General features: G+C 45.8%; 1 protein-coding gene across 6 annotated transcripts in view; it reads right to left on the minus strand.

The window, feature by feature from the left end:
- The window catches only part of Arhgef7 (Rho guanine nucleotide exchange factor 7), a 79171-nt gene that overhangs the window by 31503 nt on the left and 22530 nt on the right, over positions 1–25138 (minus strand). For 3 of the 6 annotated variants that reach the window (XM_035452203.1, XM_035452202.1, XM_027387850.2), the window contains exons 2-8: positions 24872–24956; positions 23737–23867; positions 21177–21378; positions 13968–14056; positions 6093–6187; positions 5844–5939; positions 1588–1710 (exon numbers count right to left, since the gene is read on the minus strand). In XM_035452203.1, the coding sequence (XP_035308094.1) occupies positions 1588–1710; positions 5844–5939; positions 6093–6187; positions 13968–14056; positions 21177–21375 (602 nt within the window). In that variant the 5' untranslated portion in view covers positions 21376–21378; positions 23737–23867; positions 24872–24956. Of the gene's footprint in view, positions 1–1587; positions 1711–5843; positions 5940–6092; positions 6188–13967; positions 14057–21176; positions 21379–23736; positions 23868–24871; positions 24957–25138 lie in introns of those variants that run through there. The other 3 variants (XM_035452201.1, XM_035452198.1, XM_035452199.1) reach the window with 2 other exon arrangements.

The raw sequence follows: 25138 nt of genomic DNA on the forward strand, positions 1-25138 counted from the left end.
CAGTGGGCCAAAGTGTGGCTTCTACTTTCCCTCTGACTGTGAAGCACTCATCCCCTTCCTTCCACCCAAAACTGTAGGTGTTAAACAGACTTGAGTCAGCAACACTGATCCTTGTACACCTGAGCACACTAAGAAGCAAAAAATGCCTGGCTCACTTATTTTTCTTACACAGGTCAGACAACAAAATAATGAGTGCTTACTGTGTGAGCTCTGCAGTGGCTAATGCATGCATGGTATTCTTATGCTTATCACAACCCTTTGAACAGGGACTCTGGCCACTGTAGCCTCTGCTGCATTTCTAAGGAGGCAGGCAAGGCTGCTTCATCCAAGGTATTTACTTGTTGTGCTTCATTATTTTAAACCAAAATGTCCAGTTAAGAACACACTAAAGCTACTGAAAATAAAAAGCACATGTATCTTGATGCTGATGAATACTTTTCCAATAAGAGCTTTGAACATCCTGAACTGCTGTTTATAAAAGAAACCACATAATTTCTCCCAATAATAACAAAGTTTCAGTGATAATAAAATAGAAATGTTGTGCCTCTTTTAGCATCAGAAGCCAGTCCTGAGCTCACCAGACATGTGCTCAGTCACCTGGCATGATACCAGCACTCACCATAATGAGACTTCCCAGAACACCTAAACACCTCCTCCCAGCTCAAAGGGAACAGCTGGCACCATACAGAACAAGTGAAATCCTGACATTAATTCTGAGTCAGATTGAAAGGCTCAAGCAAATGATCTGCAACTGAACGCTCTGCCCACAAACAGTCCTCACCTGAAACAGCCACTTCTCTCACAACTGCTCCCACTCAGCCCAGTGCCCAGCTCTCCCACCCACCCAGGAGAAAGCTGATCTGAGGCCTCAACATGGCTTGCAGCAATTTCCTAAGCACTTGGCAGCTGCCCTCCAGCTCCTCTCCAAGAAAAGGTCTCAGGCTAAAGGACCTTCTTCTGGGGTGGGTGTGGGTGTGTGTGCGTGTGCGTGTGCGTGTGCGTGCGCGTGCGCGTGCGCGTGCGCGTGCGTGTGCGTGTGTGTGTGTTTTGGGGGGGTTGCTGGGCTATAAGGTTTCAGAAGTTGTGTGTTTGTGTGTATATACTTATGTTGGGGGGGTACGCCTGTGTGTGTGTGTGGGGGGGGGGTCCTGGACTATGAGGTTTCAGAAGCTAAAGCCAGGCCCAGTATCACAGCAGTCTTCCTGATGCCTGAGAGTCAAGATGAAAGACCCCCTCAGCTCCTTCTCCAGACATGTCTGCCTGCGTGCTGCCATACTTCCTGCCATGCCGATACTGGACTGAACCCCTGAACTGTAAGCCAGGCCCAAGTAAATGTTTTGTTTCTAAGAGTTGCAGTGGTCATGGTGTCTCTTCCCAGAGATAGAAACCCTGACTAAGGCACAGCCCCAGGACCTTTTTCTTTCATAAACACTGGCCAGCCTTTTGGCTTTCTTAACACACATTCAAACACTCAATTTGAGGGCAAAATCAATGTGTCCTTGTTTAGTGTGAACGCTGTTCCATGCGGTATCTAGAGGTGCAGAGCTGTCCACCTCCCTTAAGGCCCAGATGTCGCAGCCAACAAACCTGTGTTCTGTGAGGACGCCCACAGCGGATGGGTGGTTGGCACAGTAAGCCAGATACAGGGTCCTCATCTGTGGCATCAGGCTCAGAAAGCAGCCGCCAACTCTCTGTTGGGCCTCAGGAGACCTGTAGGTGTGACAGAGAAAGACACCATAAAGACAGGAAGAAACCAGCAAGGGGCAGAGGCACCAAGCTCTTTTCCTCAGCTTAGCCCCCATACCCTTCTGCTCCTGCCTACTCCTACAGGCTGGGGGCTAACTTTTCACAGCCAGGTCTGACATACCACATGACTGACCAACCTAGCCAACTTTATGTGCTCTGTGAGGTGAAGAAAATACATGTCCTGAAGTCTTATATACTGTACACAAAGTTAGAACTTACCAAACATAGCCGCCGAACTTCAAAGTACCAAACATGGCTTCCTAACTAAGTTTTTACCCATGTAGGATTGAAGGTGGCACAAGAACAATTACTAAAGACAACCTCATTGCAGGTGACAGGGTTAAATATAAGTTACTTCTTCCTACCTCTAGGCAACAACAATGGATCATAGGATTCTAGAGTTTAATTAAAGATTAAATCTTTAATCACGAACAAAGAAACAGCCACTGGAACCCACTGTGGAGATGGGGAGTAGATGTTGAGACTTGGCATCAGCCAAACAGGGCACCAGTGAGCAACATGCAGGGGTCACTGGGAGCTTGAGGGGCTTTGCCTATCTTCCCAGACTGTAGGCCTAGGACAGGACATGATGCTGCAAACAGGGAGCCTGAGAGGACACTCCCAGTAGCCCACGTCCATCAGATTCTTAGCACACTGATAGGAAAGAGGACTTCCTGCTCCCTGGGGACTCTGACCCAGAGAAAATAGGACCAAAGCTATTAATGCCAGAACTCCTCAACACGCCAAATCCAGTGAATCTTGCTTGACCCACTGTCAGTGCAGCCAAAGCTGGCTCTCTCTCTCTCTCTCTCTCTCTCTCTCTCTCTCTCTCTCTCTCTCTCTCTCTCTCTCTCTCTCTCTGTGTGTGTGTGTGTGTGTGTGTGTGTGTGTGTGTGTGCGCGCGTGCAATAGTCTCAAGTGCATGCAGCTGTGCTGGCCAATTATGTCAACTTAATACCAGCTAGAGACACAGGAGAGAAGAGAACCTCAATTAAGAAAATGCCTCCATCATGATGGGGAAAATCAGAGACAGCTAACCAGAGATAGTGGGAACTTATGGACTACGGACTGACAGCCAGGGAAACTGCATGGGACCAACCTAAGCCATCTGAATATGAGTGACCATTATATGGCTTGATCTGTTGCTGAGAGGCCCTGGCAGTAGGACCAGGACTTATCCTGGGTGCATGAACTATAGAGTCCATTCCCTGTGGTGGGATACCTTGCTCAGCCTTGATACGGGGGGGGGGGGGGTGTTTATAATTGGTCCTGCCTCAACTTGGTATACAAGATTTTGTGCATTCCCCAAAAAAGGCCTTACACCCTCTGAAGAATGGATGGAGGTGGGTAGGGGGGTGTTGAGGGGATGGGAGAAGCGAAGGGAGGGGGAACTGGGGTTAATACATAAAATGGAAAAGAAATTTTAAATTAAAAAAAAAAATTAAAAAAAAAAGACAGAAATGCCTCCGTAAGATCGCACTGCAGGCAATCCTGTAGAGCATTTTCTTAATTAATGATTCATGGGGGAGGGCCCAGCCCACTGTGGGTAGTAACATCCCTGGGCTGGTGTTACTGGTTCTATAAGAGAGCAAGCCAGGAGGTTCAAGCTAGTAAGCAGCACTCTTCCATGGCCTCTGCATCAGCTCCTGCCTCCAGGATCCTTCTCAGTTTGAGTTCCTGCCTTGAGTTTCCCTTCGTAGACTGTCTTTCAGGATATGTAAATCAAATAAACTCTGTCGTCGTAGTCGTAGTCGTCATCCGTCCGTCCCGTCCCCACCCCCCAGATGCTCTTAGGCACAGTGTTTCATTACAGCAATGGAAACCCTAACTAAAACAGTAGGGAAAGGAGAGAGGTTAAGGAGGGGAGAAGGGACGAGGGGGGAGAGAAAAGAAAAAACTAACAAGATGACAGGGCTAAAAGGAAGGCAGAATAAAACTATGTTCAGAAAGCATAAGCATAAAAATATTTGACTTATAATTTTCTCCTGAGAAAAGAAACACAGATACTGCATCAACGAAGGGAGAAACTCACAACTTCCATGAGCATTTGTGACACTGGGTTGGGGTACATACAGGCCATGGGCAGAACATGTGTTAGGCAAACTTAAGTAAGGCTCTGAGATCAATCCCCTGATGGGATGTCCTTCTGTATGCTGTGAATATGTGTTTGTCTTATTGGTTGATGAATAAAGCTGTTTTGGCCAATGGACAGGGAGTATGTAGCCAGGCAGGAAGTTTAGACAGGGCTTCCAGACTAGGAAAATCCTGGAAAGGGAAAGCAGACAGCAATTGTGAGGGAGACACCGTGTAGCTGCCAAGGCAGAAAGAGGGCCACACATCACAGGTAAGCCAAGACCATGTGGAGATACAGATTAATAGAAATGGGTTAATAATTAAGAGAGACTTAGCCAGTAAGAAGCCTGAGCCACCCGCCCAACAGTTTATGATTAATATAAGCCTCTGTGTGCTTATTTGGGACTAAACAGCTGTGGAACCCGGCGGATAGAAACTTCTGTCAACAATCCCCTACAGTGCAAATAAAACCAACACAAAGCAATGAGAAGAAAAATGAAAAAGTTAGAAAGAGAATAGGGTTTTAAAAATCTCCCAGAATAGAAAGCAGTTTAGCTGATGGAGGGTATACTGCAGTGCACCAGATGAAAAGTTCCAAAATGGAAGAGACAAGTGCAGGCAAATCACAGATAACCATCAAATTGGGCAGAGTGCCTGAGTAAGATACCAGTGTCTATGCATACAGAAGTAGCTCCCACATTTCAGGGGTAAGCACTGACCCCAAGAAGACAGCATAGTCTCTTAAGTGGCTCCCACGTTTCTGTCAACTGAAACAGTATGTTAAAGGAAAGCTTAGGGTCAAACACATCAGCGAGTACTCAACAGCAACAGTGAGTTGCAGGCAACCCCAGAGACACAGGGGGCAGGGGAAATCATCTCGGCATCAACCAGTATTTCATGATATGGAGAGGGATCTGTGTTGTAGAATATTACAAAGATGTATTACATTTGTTTATGTTGCGGAATATTACTTTATGTAAAGGTGTGTTGCATTTGTTTATGCTGCATTTGCTTAACTATGTAAAGATGTATTGCCTTTTCACCTTGCCTGCCTAGGGCATCAGATTGGTCTAATAAAAAGCAGAATGGCCAATAGCTAGGCAGTAGTGGAGTAGGTGGGGCTGGCAGGCAGAGAGAATTAAGTAGGAGGAGGAACCTAGGCTCCAGGGAGAAAAAGAGGGAGATACCTGAGGTCAGTCAGCCAGGCAGCCACCAAGCAGCTTACAGCCAGTCAAACAAAGAAGGAGCAGAAAAGTAGGACATACAGAATGAAAGAAAGGTAAAAGGCCCTGAGGCAAAACATAGATGAGGAGAAACAGGTTAAATTAAGTTATAAGAGCTAGTGGGACACACATAAGTCTGAGCATTCGTAAGTAATAAGTCTCCATGTCATGATTTGGGGACTGGCAGTTCAAGAGAGCCTGCTACAGATACAGGCTTTGCATTTGAGTCCACTACTCCACCTTTGGTGTCCCAATTGTATCTTAAGCCCCAACCCCCTCAATAGGGCATGTAACAGAGTTAATGAATATACCTCTATAGTACAAAGTGCCTGGTCCATGCTGGAACTCAATAAACAAAAGGCATATATGAAAAGTAACCTTTCATTGTTATTTCTCTGGCATACATGAAACGTAGCCCTTCTTGTTATTTCTATGGTATGTTGCCTGTACATGGCAATCCACACTTTATCAGCCAGCAAAGAGCTACAGGGCTATAAGACAACACTGGAAAAAGCCACCCCTCACAACACCTGGCACATGAGCCGTTCAGCTACCGGTTACTTCTACCTCCTGACAAGCCATGCAGCAGCCTCCTCCATCATCAGCTTAATTTGTCCCTCTTCCAAAGTCTTTCCCTATCTAAAAAGTCTGTCAGCGAAAACCAACCAGTCTCTAACACACAGCTTTTACTATAAAACTTTACCCAAAATAAAAAAATAATCTAGCTTCTATCTTCAGAAAGATCTGGCATTTGATACCAACTAAGCGCATACAAACTTGAAGCTCGGGCAGTCAACTCACTTGGTGCACTCTTCTAAGGTCTGCACGAGCACTTGCTGGAAGGAAGAGATTTCCTCTAAATTTCCCAGTAAATACGAAGTGTTTGCGGAACTCAACCTAAGGCCAGGAAAAACAAAAGCACAAGTCTGTCAGTGGTCTGACATGTATCCTGATTTCCTAGCATGAAGCCTCACTGTGGGCCGTAACCTAATGAACACAATGCTGTGCCCAAGGCAAGCTGGCACTCAGAGCAGTCTCCAGCCAACTTACTTCTCGCTGGTCTGCAGTGGCCGCAGATAGGTGGAAAGCATAGACTGCAGCTCCTTAGAATATTCATGCTCTGTTTCTAGGATATTCTGTAGCACCTGTAATAAATGATAAACCACTGTCGTTCACAACACAAGAGTCATTTGCCATAATTTATAAACTTTAGCAAGTTCACCACCATTGTTCATCACATTTTGTTGCTTGCATGTAATACACATTTACTCTTTTGAAATTATTAACTACTAATCCTATATAATAAATTATTAAGGCCAGCCCAGAAGTTTGACTTCATCATATAACAACAAGTATGCCTAGGTTGAGTGAGAGCACATTCCATCCTTGGACATGGAGGGTGAGGTGGGCCTAAATTACAAAGGACAGACTATGGACAGTCTCAGAATGCTGACTGGACCGATAGTCTCTAAAATGCTGGATGATGCAGAAAAAGCTGTCACCAAGTACCACATACAAAACCACTTAGGTTGTCTAAGAGCAGGAAGCTAACTACAAGGGCGGGGCGGGGGGGGGGGGGGGGGAGTACGGGTACAACCAGGTGGTGAGTGTGCTGGTGACAGACTGACTCTGTATTCTAACTGGGTATGGGGTTACACACTTGTTGAAGCTCACTGAACTATATAAAACCTGTTCTTTTTGTATGCAGCTGGACATCCCTAAGCAAAGCAGCCCCGCCCCCCCCCAAAAAAAGAAATCCAAAGTGACCAAGAACCTTAAGCTTTTTGAGCTCTCTCAGGATGCTTAGACTTTGAGCTCTCTCAGGAGTCTTACACTTTGGACCATTTCAGAGTATGAGTTAAAGAATTTCAACCAGTAAAGTCTATGTAAATATGCCCAACCCCCCAACTCTAAAACCTGACAGTGTTCTGGTTCCAAGCACTTAAATAATGGACACAGACTGCCTGTAAGACATATCTCAAGTCCAAAACTTTACTCTTTAAACCAATGGTTCTCAACCTGTGGATTATAACCCACTAGGGACAAACAACCCTTTCACAGGGGTTCCATATTAGATATCCTGCATATCATATATTTACATTACTATTCATAACAGTAGCAAAATTATGGTTATAAAGTAGCAATGAAAATAATTTTATGGTTGGGGTCACCATGACATGAGGAACTATATTAAAGGGTCGCAGTATTAGGAAAGTTGAGAACCTCTGCTTTAGACTGGGTCTAAATAAACTTGTGGGAGACAGGGATTTTTGTTAGACACTGTGATGTTTTAGACCATCCCACACAAAACATATATTGAAGATGAAAGGTCAATCAAAGAGTCCTTATGTAGACATTCATTCTTCTTGAAGATAACAGAGTAATTATAAAGATAAAATCTTTCCAAATAGCTTACATTAGTATAACAAATTTAGCAAAGACTAGTGAACTCTAAAATTTCTAGATAAACACAAAGTACCAAACAGACCAGCTTAAATAAATGTTTCCAACCGAAAACCACCAACACCATAGCCACCTGACCAAGCAGGACAGAAACTGTGGATTTCCCAAGGGCCTGGGGCCACAAGCACTGCTGCCAACACACCTGTCCCCTGTCCTTGGGCCTAGCAGCTACTCAGGGTATAGCAGTCTTAATCCCTGAAAAAAAAAAAAATGTCCTTTATTTAAGCCTAATAAGCAGACCTGTCATCTCAGCTACTTGGGAGACCAAGGCAGGACAATTACAAATTCAAGATCTGCTTGGCCTATGGGGCAAGTTCAAGGATAGCATGAGCAACATGGGCAAATAGCATAAACTGTTTCCAAATAATTGGGGAAGGGGAGGGGAAAGGAGAGAAGGGGAGGGAAGGACAAACTGGGAACATAGTCCCTGGCATCCCAAGTCACTAGGATCAAGATCTAGGAAGCCTCCCCACCCCCATACATACACATAAAGTTTCCTTTTCAAAGCAGTTCTCTCCTTCCATATTGGACACCTGGTGAACTGCAGAGTCAAAACCTAACAGTGGGTCCTTCTGTCACCAGCCCCATAGGGCAGCTCCAGGTCCAAAAGGCAGCAATCAAGAGTTCTACAGGGCCCCCATCAGAGAGGGAAGTCCCTCTCAAGGCCTTTCCATCGCTGCCACGGGGCTCTTTGAGTTAGGTCACAGTGAAGGCTTTCTGAGCACTTCCTGAATGCTATGTACTACCTGCCTCACAAAGCCACACACGCCCACTTCACACAGACTACAAGGGCAGCCAAGATAGCATCCATGCCCACCAAATCACACACAGACTGCAAGGGTGACCAACATAGCCTCCCTTTTGTTTTGCTGACCATAATTTTTGATGATCTAAGCAGAGGTTTAAACCCTTCAGCCTTCGTATGGCTCTTCAGCTCAGCTCGGGCTCTGTGAGCTCTAGGAGCCCCCATTAGATGAAGTGTTAGAAGCAGCTTATACACTCAACCCCAAGAAGAAACACCACAGGCTCTGTCTCCGCTGATGCCCAACTCTAGCTTCATCATGAATGGACTTATTCATGGGGGCAGCTGGGAGACAGCCAGGAAGAGGAGGGACCATGCAGCGAGTTCATTCCTTTGTGGAGAAATCTGGATGCTGCACCCACAATGACAGTGTCCTCCTAACACACTCACTGAACCCAAGTGTCAAAGGCCTAGTGACAGAAGCACACTGTGACTCCAGACACTGCTCCAGAAACAGTAATTTAAGCCAGACACAGTTCTCAAAAAGCAACAGGAAAAGAGGGCAGCCACCACCAACCTCGGGTCTAAAGAAGACGGTCTTTCCAGGGTGTATAAGGGGAAGAGCTCTACACCAATGTTGCAACCCAGAGAGAATCAACAGCTGAGAGCTTGTTGGGGCCACCCTCAGAAACCTAGCACATATTACTAAGGTGATGGGCAAAGGAAAAGCACCACTAGTGTCTTGGTGCAGAGACCCCAGGACACAGCAGCTTTCCTCAGCCACACCCTGAGCACAGACACACGTCAAGACTTCCCAAAAGAACACCAAAAAAACAGCCCCACAGAAGCGAAGTTCACTCCACTGCTCCACTCCAACCACTGCCTAGTACCACATACAACTTTCAGGCCATTCTGCAATGCTCCCCAGAAGACCAAGCAGGATACACTGGTGTCGGCAGAAGCACACACACAGCCACGTAATTACTCACCTGCTCACACCAGTGCCATCAACCCCTCACCCAGGAGGCTTATGTGCTTTCAGACCTGGGCAGTCTCATCACCCTTCCTGGCCTGAGTCTGCCAGCAATTAGCCTCACCTCTCTTCCTCTTTGTGCCTCAGGCACACGGTGGCTGCTGCAGGATCCCATGGACCTCACCCCAGCTGCCACAGCTCCATCACACCATGACTGGGGACCCAGAATACAGCAGTGTTCAGGGAGATGCAGACTTTGTGACCCACAGTACTGAAGAAGGACAGAGGAAAAGACCCAAGCAGCATGGCTGGCTCAAAGTCACGAGACAGAACTGTCCAGTCATACAACAGTGCCACACAGGAGGGCGGGCACCCTCAGCAGCCACACACATGTTCCTCAGACTTAACCGCCTTGAAACAAACCAATTCAAGAGGGACTGACTCCCACTCCGTGCAGACACAGACACTCGCCCTCGGCATCTCTGATTTGAGATGGCCCTGTGTATAAAAATGACTAATCCACAGGGCTAGAGGTGGCATTCAGTGGCAGGATGTCTGTATAGTATGTGTGGGGTCCTAGGCTCCATCCTCTGCACTGTAAAGTTCAAACACCTCTCTATAAAACAACTGACCTACATATAAGAATCATAAAATATTAGGTCTTTTTTTTTTTAAATCCTACAAAGATCACCATAAACTAAACCCAAATGTTTGCAATACAACCCTTCTTTATGCACACAGGAAAAGTGAAATGGCACAACTATCCTAAACAGTCTTCCATGCTGCCAACCATGCCACCAGATACCAGAGTTTAGTCTTTTTGTTTGTGTATGTTTGTAAGGTGTGCATGTGTAAAAGTGTGCATGTATGCAGATGTACATAAGTGTACATGGGTGTACAGGTGTGCAAATATGTACATGGGTGTACAGGTGTACAAGTGTGTGCATGTGGAGGCAAGAAGTTAGCACTCAGGAGTCTTCCTCAACCACTCCCCATTTTAAGTTTTTGAGAACCTGGAACTCACAGATTCACTTAGTGAACTCTAAGGATCACCTATCTCACCTCCCAGACACTCTCCTGGCTTCTACGCGGATGCTGGGAATTCAAATTCAGGCCCTCATGTGTCCACAGCAGGCACTAAGACTGAGACATCTCCCCACACCCAGTCCAGTCTATCCAAATTTTCAGAATGTGAACTGCAAAGTTGGACTCCTGTCATAATTCAACTTCTGACTAGTGGCACTAAGTGTTCTGTGAGCAAGAAAGCGGTGGTGAAAGAAGCAGCTACCAAGCTCCTGCTAATTCTATAACTCTACAGGTCACAAGGACACAGCAGGGACCCTACCCTGGTATTACTAGTTCAATCGTCTGACAGAGAAACTCAATTGTCATCCTGACAGAATCTCAACTCCCCTAGGAGACCAGCTGTGTGGCATGCCTATGGGAACTTCTCCTGGTTGGGTCAAGGAGGTGGGAAGACCTGCCCACTGTGGGTGGCATCATTCCCTGAGCCATGGTCCCAGGCTGTGTAAGGAGAACTGAGCTGCACACAGGCAGTCATAGCTCTCTTTTTCCTGCCCTCTGCATTCCCCACCACAGTGACTGTGACCTTACCTGCAAACCAAAATAAATCCTTCCTTAAGTTGCTTTTGTCAGGCATTTACCACAGTAACAGGAGAAGAAACTAGTGTCTTGGTTTACACTTGCCTTTAATAACCTCTTGACATCTAGAACCTATTTAGCTGGCAGACAAGCATGCTTTAATATCTACCATTTAAAACAAAATTTTACTACAGCATATTCCTAACTCAGGACTCTACTAGATTTGGGAGAAACATTTCTTCCAAATGTTAAACATTTACAAGAGAAGCGGCTGGAGAGCTGGCTCAGTGGTTAAGAGCACTGACTGTTTGTCCAGAAGACCTGGGTTCAATTCTCAGCACCCACATGGCAGATCACAACTATCTGTAGTTCTGGTTCCAGGGGCTCCAACACCCTCACACAGACATACATGCAGGCAAAACACCAAAGCACACAAAATAAAAATAAATTATTTTAAAAAGCAAAATAGCAAAATAAAAGAAACTCACCAGAAAAAAAAAAGTGGGTCCAAAGAATCCATGGCCAAACAGTAGTCTGCAGAACTCACACCCCCACAACCCCTCTGCACTGTGCAGAGTGAAGCACTAGGTATATAGACCCAAGCACACCTGTACTTCAATCCTGGCTCAACCACTTACTGTCTGGGACTCGACAACCCAGCTTCCTTATAAAAAGGAATCTTCCTGAGTTATGACAATTATGACTTTAGGAAGCAAAAAATGCTACCCACCCACCTAACACTGCAGCCAGCCTGCCAGGACCACCACTCAGAGGCTCTCTTTGAGGCTTTCAGCATCCCCAGGGGTTAGGTAACTCATCAGACACTCTGTTCCTCATCATGCTGATTTCTCAGTACCACCTCAAACTACAGCCTGTGTCATCAGGGCCCACACGAAACAAGCAGTAAACAACAGGGAGAAAAATCTGTTCAGGAGCTGGCAAGGGCCCCTCCTCCACAACACTGTGGACAGGACACAGGAAGTGGGGCACTCCCAGGAGAGCCAGGAGTCATAATGCAGGCCTCCCCAAGCTCGCCTATCAGACGCGCAAGGTCACAGGATGAGAATGCCCTTCACTGGCTTATGTTGAATGCTTAGTCCCCAGTGAGTGGAACTGATTGGGAAGGGTTAGGAGGTGTGGCCTTGTTGGACGAGTATCACTGGGTGGCAGGCTTTGAGGTTACAGAAGCCCATGCCATTCCCAATTAGTGTCTGCTCTCTCCTCTCCCTCTCACTCTTACCCACCTCCTCCTGGCTTTGGGATCAGATGAAAGCACTAAGCTATTGCTCTAGTGCTGTGCCTGCCTGGCTGCTGCCACCATATTCCCTACCATGAAAATCAGACTCTAGCCCTCTGGAACTGTGAGCCCTAGTAAATGTTTTATTTTATAAATTGTCTTGGTTGTAGTGTCCCTTCACAGAAATAGAAAACTAAGACATGGGATATAAAAGAAATCTTGACCAAAGTTAAAGACAAAAGATCAGCTGAAGCAAATCCTGGGCCAACAGTACCTGCCACTCTCTCTTCTTTGGCCCAGCACTGAAGAGGTTGCAGGGAGCAGAGGTCAAGCCCAGTGATACTCAGGAGCACAAGAGAAAGCACAGGGGTGTCTATCAGCGTCCAAAGATGTAAGTCTGCTGTGGACACTAGCAGATTGTAACTAGTGACTGTTACCTATCACTCACAGTTTGTATAAGCATGTCAAGGAAAAAGTCACCTTGCATTCCTGTGATATTAGGCATGAACAGAGTTACTTCTTTTAACAACACAATGGCTAAGAAGAAAGGGAAGCTGTTAAATGAGCAGCCTCCAGGGATGATGAATGAGGACATAGACAACACTGTTGGCACCTCAGAGTAGGGCACCCAACTCCTTATTGGACCCTACTGGGAAAGATGCCTGCCATCACACTATGGGTGGAGCTAGTAGTTTCACTGTCAGGATCCATCCAGTTCAATTCAAACAATAGTCCTGTCACAGGCATGTCTCTTTTAACTACATGATCAGGTCACTGGACTAAGATCTCAGGGGCATCCTAAGAAGTGACCAGAAGACTTTCTGGCAAACAGAATAGCACCAGAGTTTCTAAATGTGCCTCCCAGTACCATGGAAACCTGTATGGCACCTCACTGGGCACCTGAAGGCTAATCACAAATCCTCTTCACGTTACAAGGTCAATACCAGCAATTATCAAACCCATATTGTAGGTCAAGTCACCGCTGAGGCAGCTACAAGGCCAATGCTAGCAATATCAACCCCATATCATAGGTCAACTCACTGCTCAGGCTGCCAGTAGCTCATCTCCCAACCACTCCATGGCTAAGCGGCAAGGACAATTAGAGCCAGGACATGTATCCCTTCCACTGCACTGCACCATCAGAACCTCAGCAAGGCTGCCAACATCTGGGTACCCAGTGGAAAGCTGAGTGCACACCATGGAGGCAAACTTCAGGTGCAGGCCCCCAAGTGCCTCCACAGGAACATGAATGACCTCTGACAGCTGACAGCACTTACACTGAGTCTACCCAGGCAACTGAGGATTGGCAAAAAGAGAGTAGGGAAGTCAAGGGCAACACACTGTAATACCTGTATTTACTGTCCAGAGTCTAAGACAGTAGTTCTCAACCTGTAGGTCACAACCCCTTTGGGAGTTGAACAGCCCTTTCACAGGGGTCTTTTAAGAACATCAGAAAACACAGATATTTACATTACAATTCTAACAGTAGCAAAATTACAGTTATGGAGTAGCAACACAAATAGTTTTTATGGTTGGGATCTCCACGACATGAGGAATTGTATTAAAGGGTCGCAGCACTGGTCTAGGCCCTACATCTAATTCCATGTAAATTAATATAGGCACAGTAGTCTCAAGAAAGACAAGAGCAATAAACAAAATAAACCAGGACCTGCAAAGTCTAATCCACTCCAACCAGTCCTAGTGGCACCTGAAGCATGAAAGAATTCTGTCATGCACTATACCCTTCAAAATCTTACTTTTAGACATTCTATAGTCATAGCTTCACACAGTGAAAAGTGGGGTAATCCAACATACTAGACACTCCCTCTAGGACACCAGAGTTGTCTATCTGCAACAACTGACTTCATAGTCTATGGACACTTGAGAAGCTGTCCTGCAGTTACTCACCACGTTGTAATAGCTCTTGTTGATGGCAGTCGTATCAAACCCTTTGGGAGGGCTCTTCAATGTTCCTGATTTGGGTGACACAGGCTTCTCTAGAATAAAAAAAAATAGGAGGAAGTTTTATTGATCAAAGCCAAGATGACTCCTCTCTCAGAAGGACTCACACAGAGCCTCAACTGAACCCAGCCAGGGAAGGTGAAGAAAGGGCCTTGTACAGCCACTAGAGAACAGACCTCTCTCAGGCCAGGTGCCCAAGGTCACAGAGCCCACCAACCCATTCTCCCCAAGCATCTGAGAAATTACGCTTAGGGTTCAGCTACACACACAGCTTCACAGGGTCCCAGAGAATGCTAGCGGGTATGTAGGACATCAATTCAGCTACACACACAGCTTCAAAGGGTCCCGGAGATAGAGAATACTGTTAGCAGGTATATAGGGCATCAAAGCACCAAGGCCCACAATACTGGGGAATGCCACACCTCAAACGGTGACAGGTGACAGGTGACAGGATCTCTAAACAGACAGGGAGGAAAGGAGAGCTAAGCAAGCTAAGACAACCCTCATTGCCTGACCTCCACCTGGGCCTGCAGTGCACCTCTGAATGGTCCAAAGTGGCACTGCTGCCATCAGACACCACCCCCAGGTCCCCACTCTCTATTGGGAAGTGGTTCTGAGCAATCCATCTGTCTGTATTCTGTGGTTCCATGGGTGTGTCTGTTACTTTCCCTACAGGATGGGTAGGTCTACCTACCACAGTTTCTATTGGTGTGTGTGGCAGGGGAATCCCACTGGGTCTCGGGGTGAGGGCCTGCCTATTGTTGCTATGGGGTGGCTGAGTGGTACATGTCATCTAACATTGGCATCACTGGTTCTCTGGGGCAGGATGTCGATTCAGGCTGGTGGGAATAAAGAGAGGGAGACTCATTCCCACATTTTCATCCCAGACACTCAGATGAGCATTTCCTGGGGAATTCAGGTCACACATCTGCCACATCCCTTGCCTCCCCATAATAATCCTGCTGTGTGAATTCTGGTTACTGAGTAGCGGGATCCTATCCCTCTGTGTATGAGGTGACACCTGTCCAGTCTCTGGCTCTGCTCTTCACTGCCTACACTTTCTCAAACCACCATCACACAGCATCAGGCTCTAGGACTATTTCCACACCCAACACTCCCAGGATACATACAGGACCTAGAACCCACAGCCTGCGTGGCACCCCTTGTGTCCCTCAACCACCACAGCAGCCCATAATGCCCAAACAGAATTCACAACCTTAACCCTGGGTCCCCCACCATGGGGTTGCTTGCCTAAATCTTCATGCAATGCTTCACTGTTAAATTTTCCCTAGTAGTTAAAATAAAGAACAGAAGGTATTCTTTCCAGTTGAAAGACCTCTGCCTACAGGATGGAAAACAGCCCCATGAAACACAAGTTACTTCTAAGCAAAGTGAACAAGAACTCAACACTTCTGGCTGAGACTCGTTCCTTCCACACTCAGACCTGGATTGGGGAGCTCACTGCAGAAGAGTCAACTGTGAGACACTCTGTCAGTGGAAGCCGTGATTTAAACCCAGAAAACCTGAGAGGTGGGTGAAGATACAAAGTCATAAAGTGTGATCACTGAAAGCCATCAATCCTGAACCACCTGTGAAAAACGGGCACATGTGTGTGCTTACGGACCAGCACAGGAGTGCCACAAAAACAACAGCAAAGCCATGAATTTACAAGTTCTCTTATTTACACCACAGAAGTCATCACCTAGTCAATAAAATTCAGTATTTACTATGGGAACTAAGAAAAAGTTTTTTTTCACAAAGCAGTTCCAACCATAATTTAACAAACAAGAAGTTTGTAAAGCAGCAGCAGCGAGCAGAATAAGTCCGCTCTCTCTTCTCCCTCTGTGAACAGCTACAGGGCACAGGGAGCACAGAAAGTCTGTCACCATTTGCCCCTAGCTCATCAAAAGTCAGCTCTCCGTAACAAAGATCCTGAGCTCCCATGGCCAGTGAGACTGCAGCCACTATCACAGGATCTCTGCTAGAGAAGACTGGTCTTACATCAAGAGAGCCCAAGAGCCACTCACTCCAAACACAGTGCACCCAGTATCAATAGAGATGTGTGAAAGAAGGAGGGAGAGAGTCCCAAAGGGTATAGAGTTCACAGCACTCCTGGTGGGTGAGAGGCAGACTCATCTTGGCCCCAGCACAATAACCAAAACAGGATCTATTTTAGAGGTAAGTGATGCTGAAAAGCAGTCGTGATGCCCAGAAACTGCAAGGAGGACACTGAGCATACACAGCATAAGGAGGTAATCATCTCAAAGCATCTTGGCAAGCATACAACTCCAAAAGCAAAACTGGACTTGTAAGCACTTGAACAATGGCTTCTGTTAGGAAAGCCCAGGTTGCCCCTAGGATGGTCATCTAGCACAGTCATGCTGACCACACATGGCTTGGGCCTTCACGTTCATTAACAATAAACCTAGCACCACTAGCCCCAGAACCTCCTGCTTCTCTCCTCCCTTCCCCCTTGAATTGAGGGAGTTCCCTGTTAAATGCTTGTGTGTGTTAAATCACACCACCTATATGGATAAAAAAACAGTAAAAATCTGTACACATTACACATCCAAAATGGTGCACAGGAAATAAAAGCCCCACAACAACTATGCACCTTCTACAGCATTGTCCATACAGATGGTATAGTATGCCAATTAAATTCCAATTAATGATTCTTCCACAGACTCCTGGAAGGTATCTATGCTGGTCAGTTTTTTTGTCAACTTGACTCAAGCTAAAGTCATCTGGGAAGAATGAATCTCATTAAAGAAACTACCTCCTTTCAACAGGGGAAAACAGCAACCTACAGAATGAGAAAAGACTTTCACCAACCCCACATCCGACAAAGGGCTGATTTTCAAAATATATAAAGAATTCAAGAAACTAGATATCAATAAGCCAAATAATCCAATTAAAAAATGGGGAACAGATCTAAACAGAGTATTCTCAATAGAAGAATCTCAAATGACCTAGAAATATTTAAGGAGATGCTCAACATCCTTAGCCATCAGGGAAACACAAATCAAAAGGACTCTGAGATTCCTCTTACACCTGTCAGAATGGCTAGGATCAAAAATACAAATGACAGCTCATTCTGGAGAGTATGTGGAATAAAGGGAACACTACTCCATTGCTTGTGGGAGCGCAAACTAGTAAAGCCACTTTGGAAGTCAGTGTGGTGGTTCCTCAGAAAACGGGGAATCAACCTACCACAAGACCCAGCTATACCGTTCTTGGGCATATACCTAAAAGATGCTCAATCATATCACAAGGACAACTGCTCAACTATGTTCATAGCAGCTTTATTTGTAATAGTCAGAACCTGGAAACAACTAAATGTCCCTCTACCGAGGATTGGGTAAAGAAAATGTGGTATATTTACACAGGGGAACATTATTCAGCTGTTAAAAACAGGGACACAAGGAAATTTGAAGGCAAATGGACAGAACTATAAAAAAAACATCCTGAGTGATGTAACCCAGGCCGATAAAGACAAACATGGTATGTACTGACTCCTAAGTAGATATTAGCTGTAAAGGTTAACTATGCTACAAGCCATAGACCCAGAGACACTAGATAACAAGGAGAATTGGGGGGGGGGGGGCAGATCTCCCTGGGAAGGAGAAACAGAAGAGATTTCATGAGTGGACTGAGGGCAGGTGGAGGGATGGAAACATGAGCCATCAGATTGTGGGGCTAGAGGGGGAGAGTGCTAAGAGGGACTGCTGGGGAGTGGAGGGTCTCAGGGTTGGGCGGAAGCCTGACACAGGGAAATCTATCAGCAGTCTATAGGGAGTACTCCAGGTTAAACTCCTAGCAATAGTGCATAAGTAGCCTGAAATGGAAATTGTCATCAGAGAAGTGTCATCCAGCAACTGATAGAAACAGATGCAGAGAACCACTGCCAAACATTAGGCAGAGTTTGGAAATCCTACAAAAGAGGAGGAAAAAGGATTATAGAAGCCAGAGGGGTCAAGGACACCACAGGAAAGCTCACACAATCAAATAACCTGGACTCACTGAAGCTCCCAGAGACTGAACGGTATTGACCTAGGCACTCGGCATATATGTTACAGTTGTGTAGCTTGGACCTCTTGTGGTACTCCTAACAGTGGAAACAGGGGCTGTCTCCAACTCTTTTATTGGCTTTGGGACCCAACTTCCCATACTGAGTCCCCTTGCCCAGTCTTAATACATGGGGAGGAGCTTAAGACTTAATGCAGCTGTATATGCCATGCACTCATGGAAGACCTGTCCTTTTCTAGATAGAGACAAAATGAAGAGGGGGGACAGGGAAGAAGGATTGGGGGGGAGGATGAGGCGGGAGACTGCAGCCGGGACATAAAATAAATAGATGAATAAAAAAAAAAAGGAAAAGAAGCACCAAGCATTGGTGGGGCACACCTTTAATCCCAGCACTTGGGAGGCAGAGGCAGGCAGATCTCTGAGTTCGAGGCCAGCCTAGTCTACAGAATGAGTTCCAGGAACAGCCTCCAAAACAATACAGAGAAACCCTGTCTGGAGAAAAACAGAGGGGGGGGGGGAGAAAAGAAGGAAAGAAAAGAAACTGCCTCCATCCAGTAAGTAAGCAGCAAGCAGCACTCTCCCATGGCTACTGCTTCAGCTCCTGCCGCCAGATCCCTGTCCTGTTTCCTCCCTTGATTTCCCTGAAGGTGGCTGTGACTGGGACGAGTGAGCTCCATAGCTTTTTACCTGATTTGATTTTTGGTCTTGGTCTTTATCACAGCAATAGAAAGCAAACGAGGACGGTGCCTGTCTTCAACGAGGAGCTATTCAAAACAGGCTGTGCGGAGGCCACAAGCATCAACAGCAAATGTGACAAGAACATTTCCAAGTCACACCACAAGAGGGAAGCAGTCAGTGACTACTATCCTTTCACAGAGACTCAAAAGAGTGAAGGAGAGAAAAAACATCTCAGAAGCAGCCTTTGGCTTCTGTGTTTGCATAAAAGCTGTATATTAAACCAAAAGAGAATGAAAAAGAAAAAGGTTCAGCCAAGAGGATGGACTCCGGCTTTTGTTCAGTAAGGGATGGCCCTCATGGGATTCAGTCAGAGGCACCTTCAAATGGGCAGTTTTGTTCTCAGAAAACTAAACACCAACTATGCTATAAATTACAAAAAGGAATCCAATACCACAATTAGAATACCACATAAGCTACTAGAAAATATGATGCCAAAATTTAACTGTCACCCTAGGATTTTACCCTGGATTGCTGGCTACAGAGACTTAATTTCTTTTTAAATGTGGTTTCACACCATTATGCCTCAACTACCAACATTTACAATTAGACTGGCTTAGCTTTCTCAGCTCATATTAAAAGACTATCGTAGACAGGTGCTACTCCCAAGAGGCTACTCCCCTGTCTCACTGCCAGATAGAGTATAACAGCATAACACTAATACACAAAACTGGGATACTTATTTAAAGTTTTCTAAACAAAGCAAGATAGGTCTCACTTTGGCACAAAAACTATAAAGTCAACTAATCTCCTTGCAAAAAAACACTCATGAAGAGGTTGTGCTGTGGATTAAACTCGGGCCCATGTATGTTAGGTAAACACTCTGGCACATCCCTAGTCCCCAGTCTACATCTCCGATCCAGTGAGCCTGGATTCAACTTTAAACTGGCACAGAGACACATACTCAGAAATAGAGAGCAAACCTAAGAACAGGGTGGAGTGGGGGAGTTGGCAGTGACACACAGAGAACACTGGCCCTTCCTCTGCCAAGCTCACACCCCACACGCACAGTGCAACAGCAATCCCGCATACAAGGTATACTGTACATAGAATGCCCTCAAGAGACAACATTAATAACATCTTATTTGAAAGTATATCCAGAAGTTAGGTCAAGAGGATTCTCTCTCTCTCTCTCTCTCTCTCTCTCTCTCTCTCTCTCTCTCTCTCTCTCTCTCTCTCTCTCTCTCTCTCACACACACACACACACACACACACACACACACACCATGCCCATCTAGTGGCATATCTTGTGCTAGGTGAACTGGAAAAGACCCGAGAAGTAAAAATTTCATGGGACACTCCTACTACATCTATTCAAAGTGGAAAGAACAGAGACAGCCACATGACTTAAAAAGACCAGACCTAACTACCTCTCACAGGATCAGTCTCCACTCCCAAGGGACCCTGCTTACAGCACGAGGGACCCAGCCCTAATAGCCCTGCCAATGGCATCTCTTTACTTCTCCTCTTAACCCAGTTTAACAGGAAAGCAAGATGAAACAGACGTACTTACACATGAGTGCACACAGGCACACAACCTGCTCTAAGTCTCTTGAAAATGAGCAGCAATCTTTGTGGGGCTGCTTCTTGACACAAATGGTGACACACCCATGGGAACACGACCAAGCAGGGCCAATGTCAGGAAGGACAGCACTGAGTCTCAGGAACAAAGAGAACCTCTGCTGGGCCCCTAAGCTGCTGGGCTACACGACTTGTCCTTGCATAGACCCAACCATTCGCCCCAGAGAACTTTCAGCTCCAAAACACAAATCCCAGCTGAGCAACAAGAAATGGGCTGAAGGTTGCTGTGCACTTTCAAGGAGACTATATATCCCTCAAAGATCTGTCATGAGCAAAATGTCAAACACAGGAAAATCAACACACTTTCATAGAATAAATGGTGAAGTTACTTGCCTGTGCCTAACTGGCAAATAAATAAATCCATAGTAGTAAAAAAAAAAAAACAAAAAAATACAGCCTAGCACAGGCCATAACAAAGCACAAATTATATTAGAATATAAAGCATAATAGTAACAATAAAAATGAGCAGAGCAGACAGCTGTAGACCTGGCTACTCAGAAGGTTAAGGCAGGAGGATCACTTGAGCTCAGGGGTTCCAAGGTTGCCTGGGCAACATGTTCACAGACTTGTGTCTCAAAAATTGAGAGACCTAAAAATTACCAGACCTAAGAAGTCTGCCTTAGGAAAATGTCATGATGTAATACAAAGCCAGTTTATAATGATGGGGCCTTTACCCAGCATCCCAATGTGCAAGAAAGGATAAAAACTCACTCCACTGAACTCCACTGCACTCAATGGAGAACAGGCACTCAGGACCCTGGAACATTCACACTCTTTTGGCTCCTCCTCCCACAGTCAAGTTTATCCACTCACCACTTGGCTTGATTTCGCGCACATAGTTGCTGGGGAACCAGCCGGTCCTGCCACTGTGCGTGCCCTCCCACCAGCCTCCTTCCTCCACTCGTGTGACATGGATGACATCACCCTTCGTGAAGGAGAGCTCATCTTCATTGGTCTGCTGGAAATTAAACTTGGCTCGTACTACCAGTTGGCTGTTGCTATTATCAGTCATGTCCTAGAAGACAGGTGGGGAGGAGTGGGAGAAATATCCATGAAGTACGGTCTACTTTCCTATAAAATAGTTACATTTCACTGTCACAAAAATAGCCAAAACATTATTATAATTGCTCCAAACATTCAAACAGCAGGAGAGCACCAGGCATGGTGACACAAGCCTTCAGTTCCAGCGCATTACACATCTGGATGCAATCAGTGTGCCTGTCTCTACCTTGCAAACTAATCTCTATACTATGGGCACAGACATGTTTCCAACTATATAATAGCACACAGTACACTTGTGCAACTAATTTTAGGTTGTTCCCAATATTTGTCTATGTACTACATGAAGTGTTTCTCTTAAATTGCAAAAGCTCCACTAAAAATATTTGCATATCATTTTATTGTGAATATAACTTTATGTTAAATGCTGGTCCTGAGGCATGTGTAATACATTTAAACTTTGGTATTTCTAAACTTACCTCCCAAAAAGCTCTACACACTTACACTAAGCAACACATAGTTCGTTCATCAAACAAACATTCAGCCACAGTAATGGGAAAACAATACTTCACATTCTGGATGCTCAGTGCTCAGAGACCCCACTTCCATACCTCTGAAAAGCAGGAGTTCTGGGGGTTCTGTCTTCTCCTCCCAACTTGAATGAGGCTGTGGAGAGGCTGGCCAAGTACAAATCTACCAACAATGACCCCCAACCCCTCCCAAAAAAAAAAAAAAAACCCACCGCCACAAAAATAAAAAGTCAACCAGTAAAATCTGCACCCACATTTCTAGGAACCAGATACCACGAACCCATCCACTACAGCAGGTGGCCTCATTTCACCTGCATCTTGAACTGAGCAAAGGCTGACACAATGCTCCAGAGCCTTAGACCACCACTGCTCTGCCCACGCCTTTGACATCCATGAAGACCAGTCAGGAGTTCTGACCATGTCCCCACTAGACAGCAGCAGGTAGCCCCATCTGGGCACACTGGTGTTTTCTAGCCCTCCACCCATCACAGAGACAGAAGACTGGACCCCCAGGAGCCCACAGGACCCAACAGTGCTGATTCCTCTATGAGGTATCAAAGACACAGCAGAAGATATACTGCAGCAGACTTCATCTCAATCAGGAAATTTTTGACAAAACAGAAAGGGATCATTAGTGGATGCAACTCGAGATGAAAGGAAGCTAACAGAGGAGGAAGTACACTTCACTACTCTCATCTGTACCAAGTGGTTTAGAAAATGGTCCCAGGAGGATGGCATGTAACGCATTGAAGCCACAAAGCGTCTTCCGTGGTACTACACTATAAAAGAAGCATGGAAAAGTCTTGGCATAATCTCCTACAGCACAGTTGGTGAACTCGGAGACTGGTACCCGAGCAACTTCAGGACAGCATCAGAGAAATCTGGGGTTCCTGGCTCCAAGAAAGGAGGAAATGCTATAACAATCTAGTTATTCTTCCCAGAGATGAGGGACAGCAGGTGCAATGCTTACACTACTAATAACCCCAACCCTGATAGTCGCACTGAGAACCATAGCCATGCTTAGCATCAGTGGATGAACACACAGACCCGGACATTCTAAAGGCATCAACGTGCAGCCCACGCCTGTGATTAACTTGCTGCTGCTCCTCTGCTGAGAGGAGCCTCACAGGGCAGTATTTAAACTAGCTTTTGAAAACATAAGAGGGCCAGGCAGTGGTGGTGCACACCTTTAGTCCCAGCACTCAGGAGTCAGAGGCATGTAGATCTTTGTAAGTTCAAGGCCAGCCTGATCTACAAAGCAAGTTCCAGGACAGCTAGGGCTGCACAGAGAAATGATAGGCAGGCAGGCAGGCAGGCAGGCAGGCAGGAAAATAAATAAATAAATAAATAAATAAATAGAGATCTGCACTTAGACCTTGAGTAAAGAAATACCTGCTTTTGAGGGGGAGGGGGAGAGGCAGCTAGGTCCTGCCTTAACTTGGTATACCAGATATGTTGACTCCCCAAGGGAGGCCTTACCCACTCGGAGGAATGGGGAGGGAGAGAGAACTTGAGCTAGTATGTAAAATGAAAAAAAAGTTTTTTAATTAAAAAAAAAAAATACTTGCTGTCCCCTTCGTCATAGCAACTTTGGTTTTTTGAGAAGTTTTACATCTCCACTTAGGAAATCAGGACTGCCACCCCCATCAGCAGTGGCACTGGGGCAGAATGGCTGTTGTCACCCTCTCCTGATGTCCTGTTCCTCCTCACTGCCCAACTCCAGCTTTTATTCACAGGTTCTTCTCCAAGGAAGGCTGTTCCTATCCTGAGGTCCAGGCTGCCAGAGCCAAGATCCTAGCTCTGTGAACAGAAGGCTCTGAGTCAAACAAAATAAAACATCTTACCAAGCTTCGGTACTGGCTCTGAAGCAATTTTGAAGTCCTACTGTGTGAAGACTGGGTTCCCAAGGAATCAAAAGACTTTATCCGATGTGAAGAGGGCCGAGCACACACAGAGTCACTTCCTAGTCCGATGTCTGAAACGGTCATACACACAGAAAGAAAAAGTGCTGAAAAACCTGACACCATGTACCCACAACACACACTGGCTCTAAAACTGAACCAGCATGGAGGGACACACCAAAAGCCCACAACAAAGCATGCCATTCACACTTTACACAGCAACAAAGAGCAGACTCTTTGTCCCACAAATGATGCATTCACTCCCCAAATACCTCTCCAGGAACCATCTGGGGATGACTAACTTATCAATCAGTTCTTCTCTAGTGTAATTCTCAACAGTTTGCAAACCATTTTATAGGTGTTCTTAAAACATTCCCTTCATCTGGGAAAAAAAAATATATATATATATGCTCACGAGGAACCACCAGGCACTCTGTCTCCAGCACACCACATGTGCCCTTCTCTGAGGCAGAGAGGCAGAGATGAACAGTCATACATCACATATGATTACCTAGCACTTGACAGCACTAAGGATGTGTCACATGCAACATCACACACACACACAACTGTTGGCAGAGCCTGTCATTGTTCAGATGGACTACACAGTGTATGCCACCATAGCACAGCCCACTACTGACCAAACACCATTGTGGGACTCATGGCCATAATAAACACGGAGCGTGGACAACGCCATTGTGAATCTATCTCAACCTCTAAACATTCACCATGTGCCAGTGAAGACACAGCCACATCCCAGTGCTCTGAGCCAGCAGACCCTATTCTTACTATAAAGCCAGGAGCTAGTAAACCCGGAGCTCAGGAAAAGTTGTTTGTAAACTACAACCACAGCAAGTATGTGCTAGGGAGTGGCTCAGAGACAGCTACTGTGTTCAAAATTTCCCAGCACCAGGAACTGTTGCTGCCCCAGCACTCACAACCCCAGAATCACACACCACCAGCAGCAGAAAGAACAACTAGACGCTTCTTTCTCGATGCATAATGATCATTTTACCTTGCTGACAGGAAACAAGACACAAGCCTTTATACTCACCCCGAGGACACTTAATGAGAGTCTTACCTGCTGTCACTTTATTTAATGTCACCAAGGAGCCGAGGACCTTGTTAAAGTTCTGCCCCTGATATAAGTCATTTGCATCAAAAGTCTGAAAGGAAATGAAACAAGAAAACTAGTACCGTATTATATGCTGGCACTGATAAATGAAATTCTCTCAATGGCATGTGGTTGTACAAGGTCAGCACACTTGGTCTGAAACACTCAAGAGGCAACACAACCTCGAGCAGGCCCTGGGGATAAGATTCCATTGGATTCCCTTGTGAGGCACCA

This window comes from Cricetulus griseus (genome assembly GCF_003668045.3).
Source record: "Cricetulus griseus strain 17A/GY chromosome 1 unlocalized genomic scaffold, alternate assembly CriGri-PICRH-1.0 chr1_1, whole genome shotgun sequence".
NCBI lineage: Eukaryota > Metazoa > Chordata > Mammalia > Rodentia > Cricetidae > Cricetulus > Cricetulus griseus.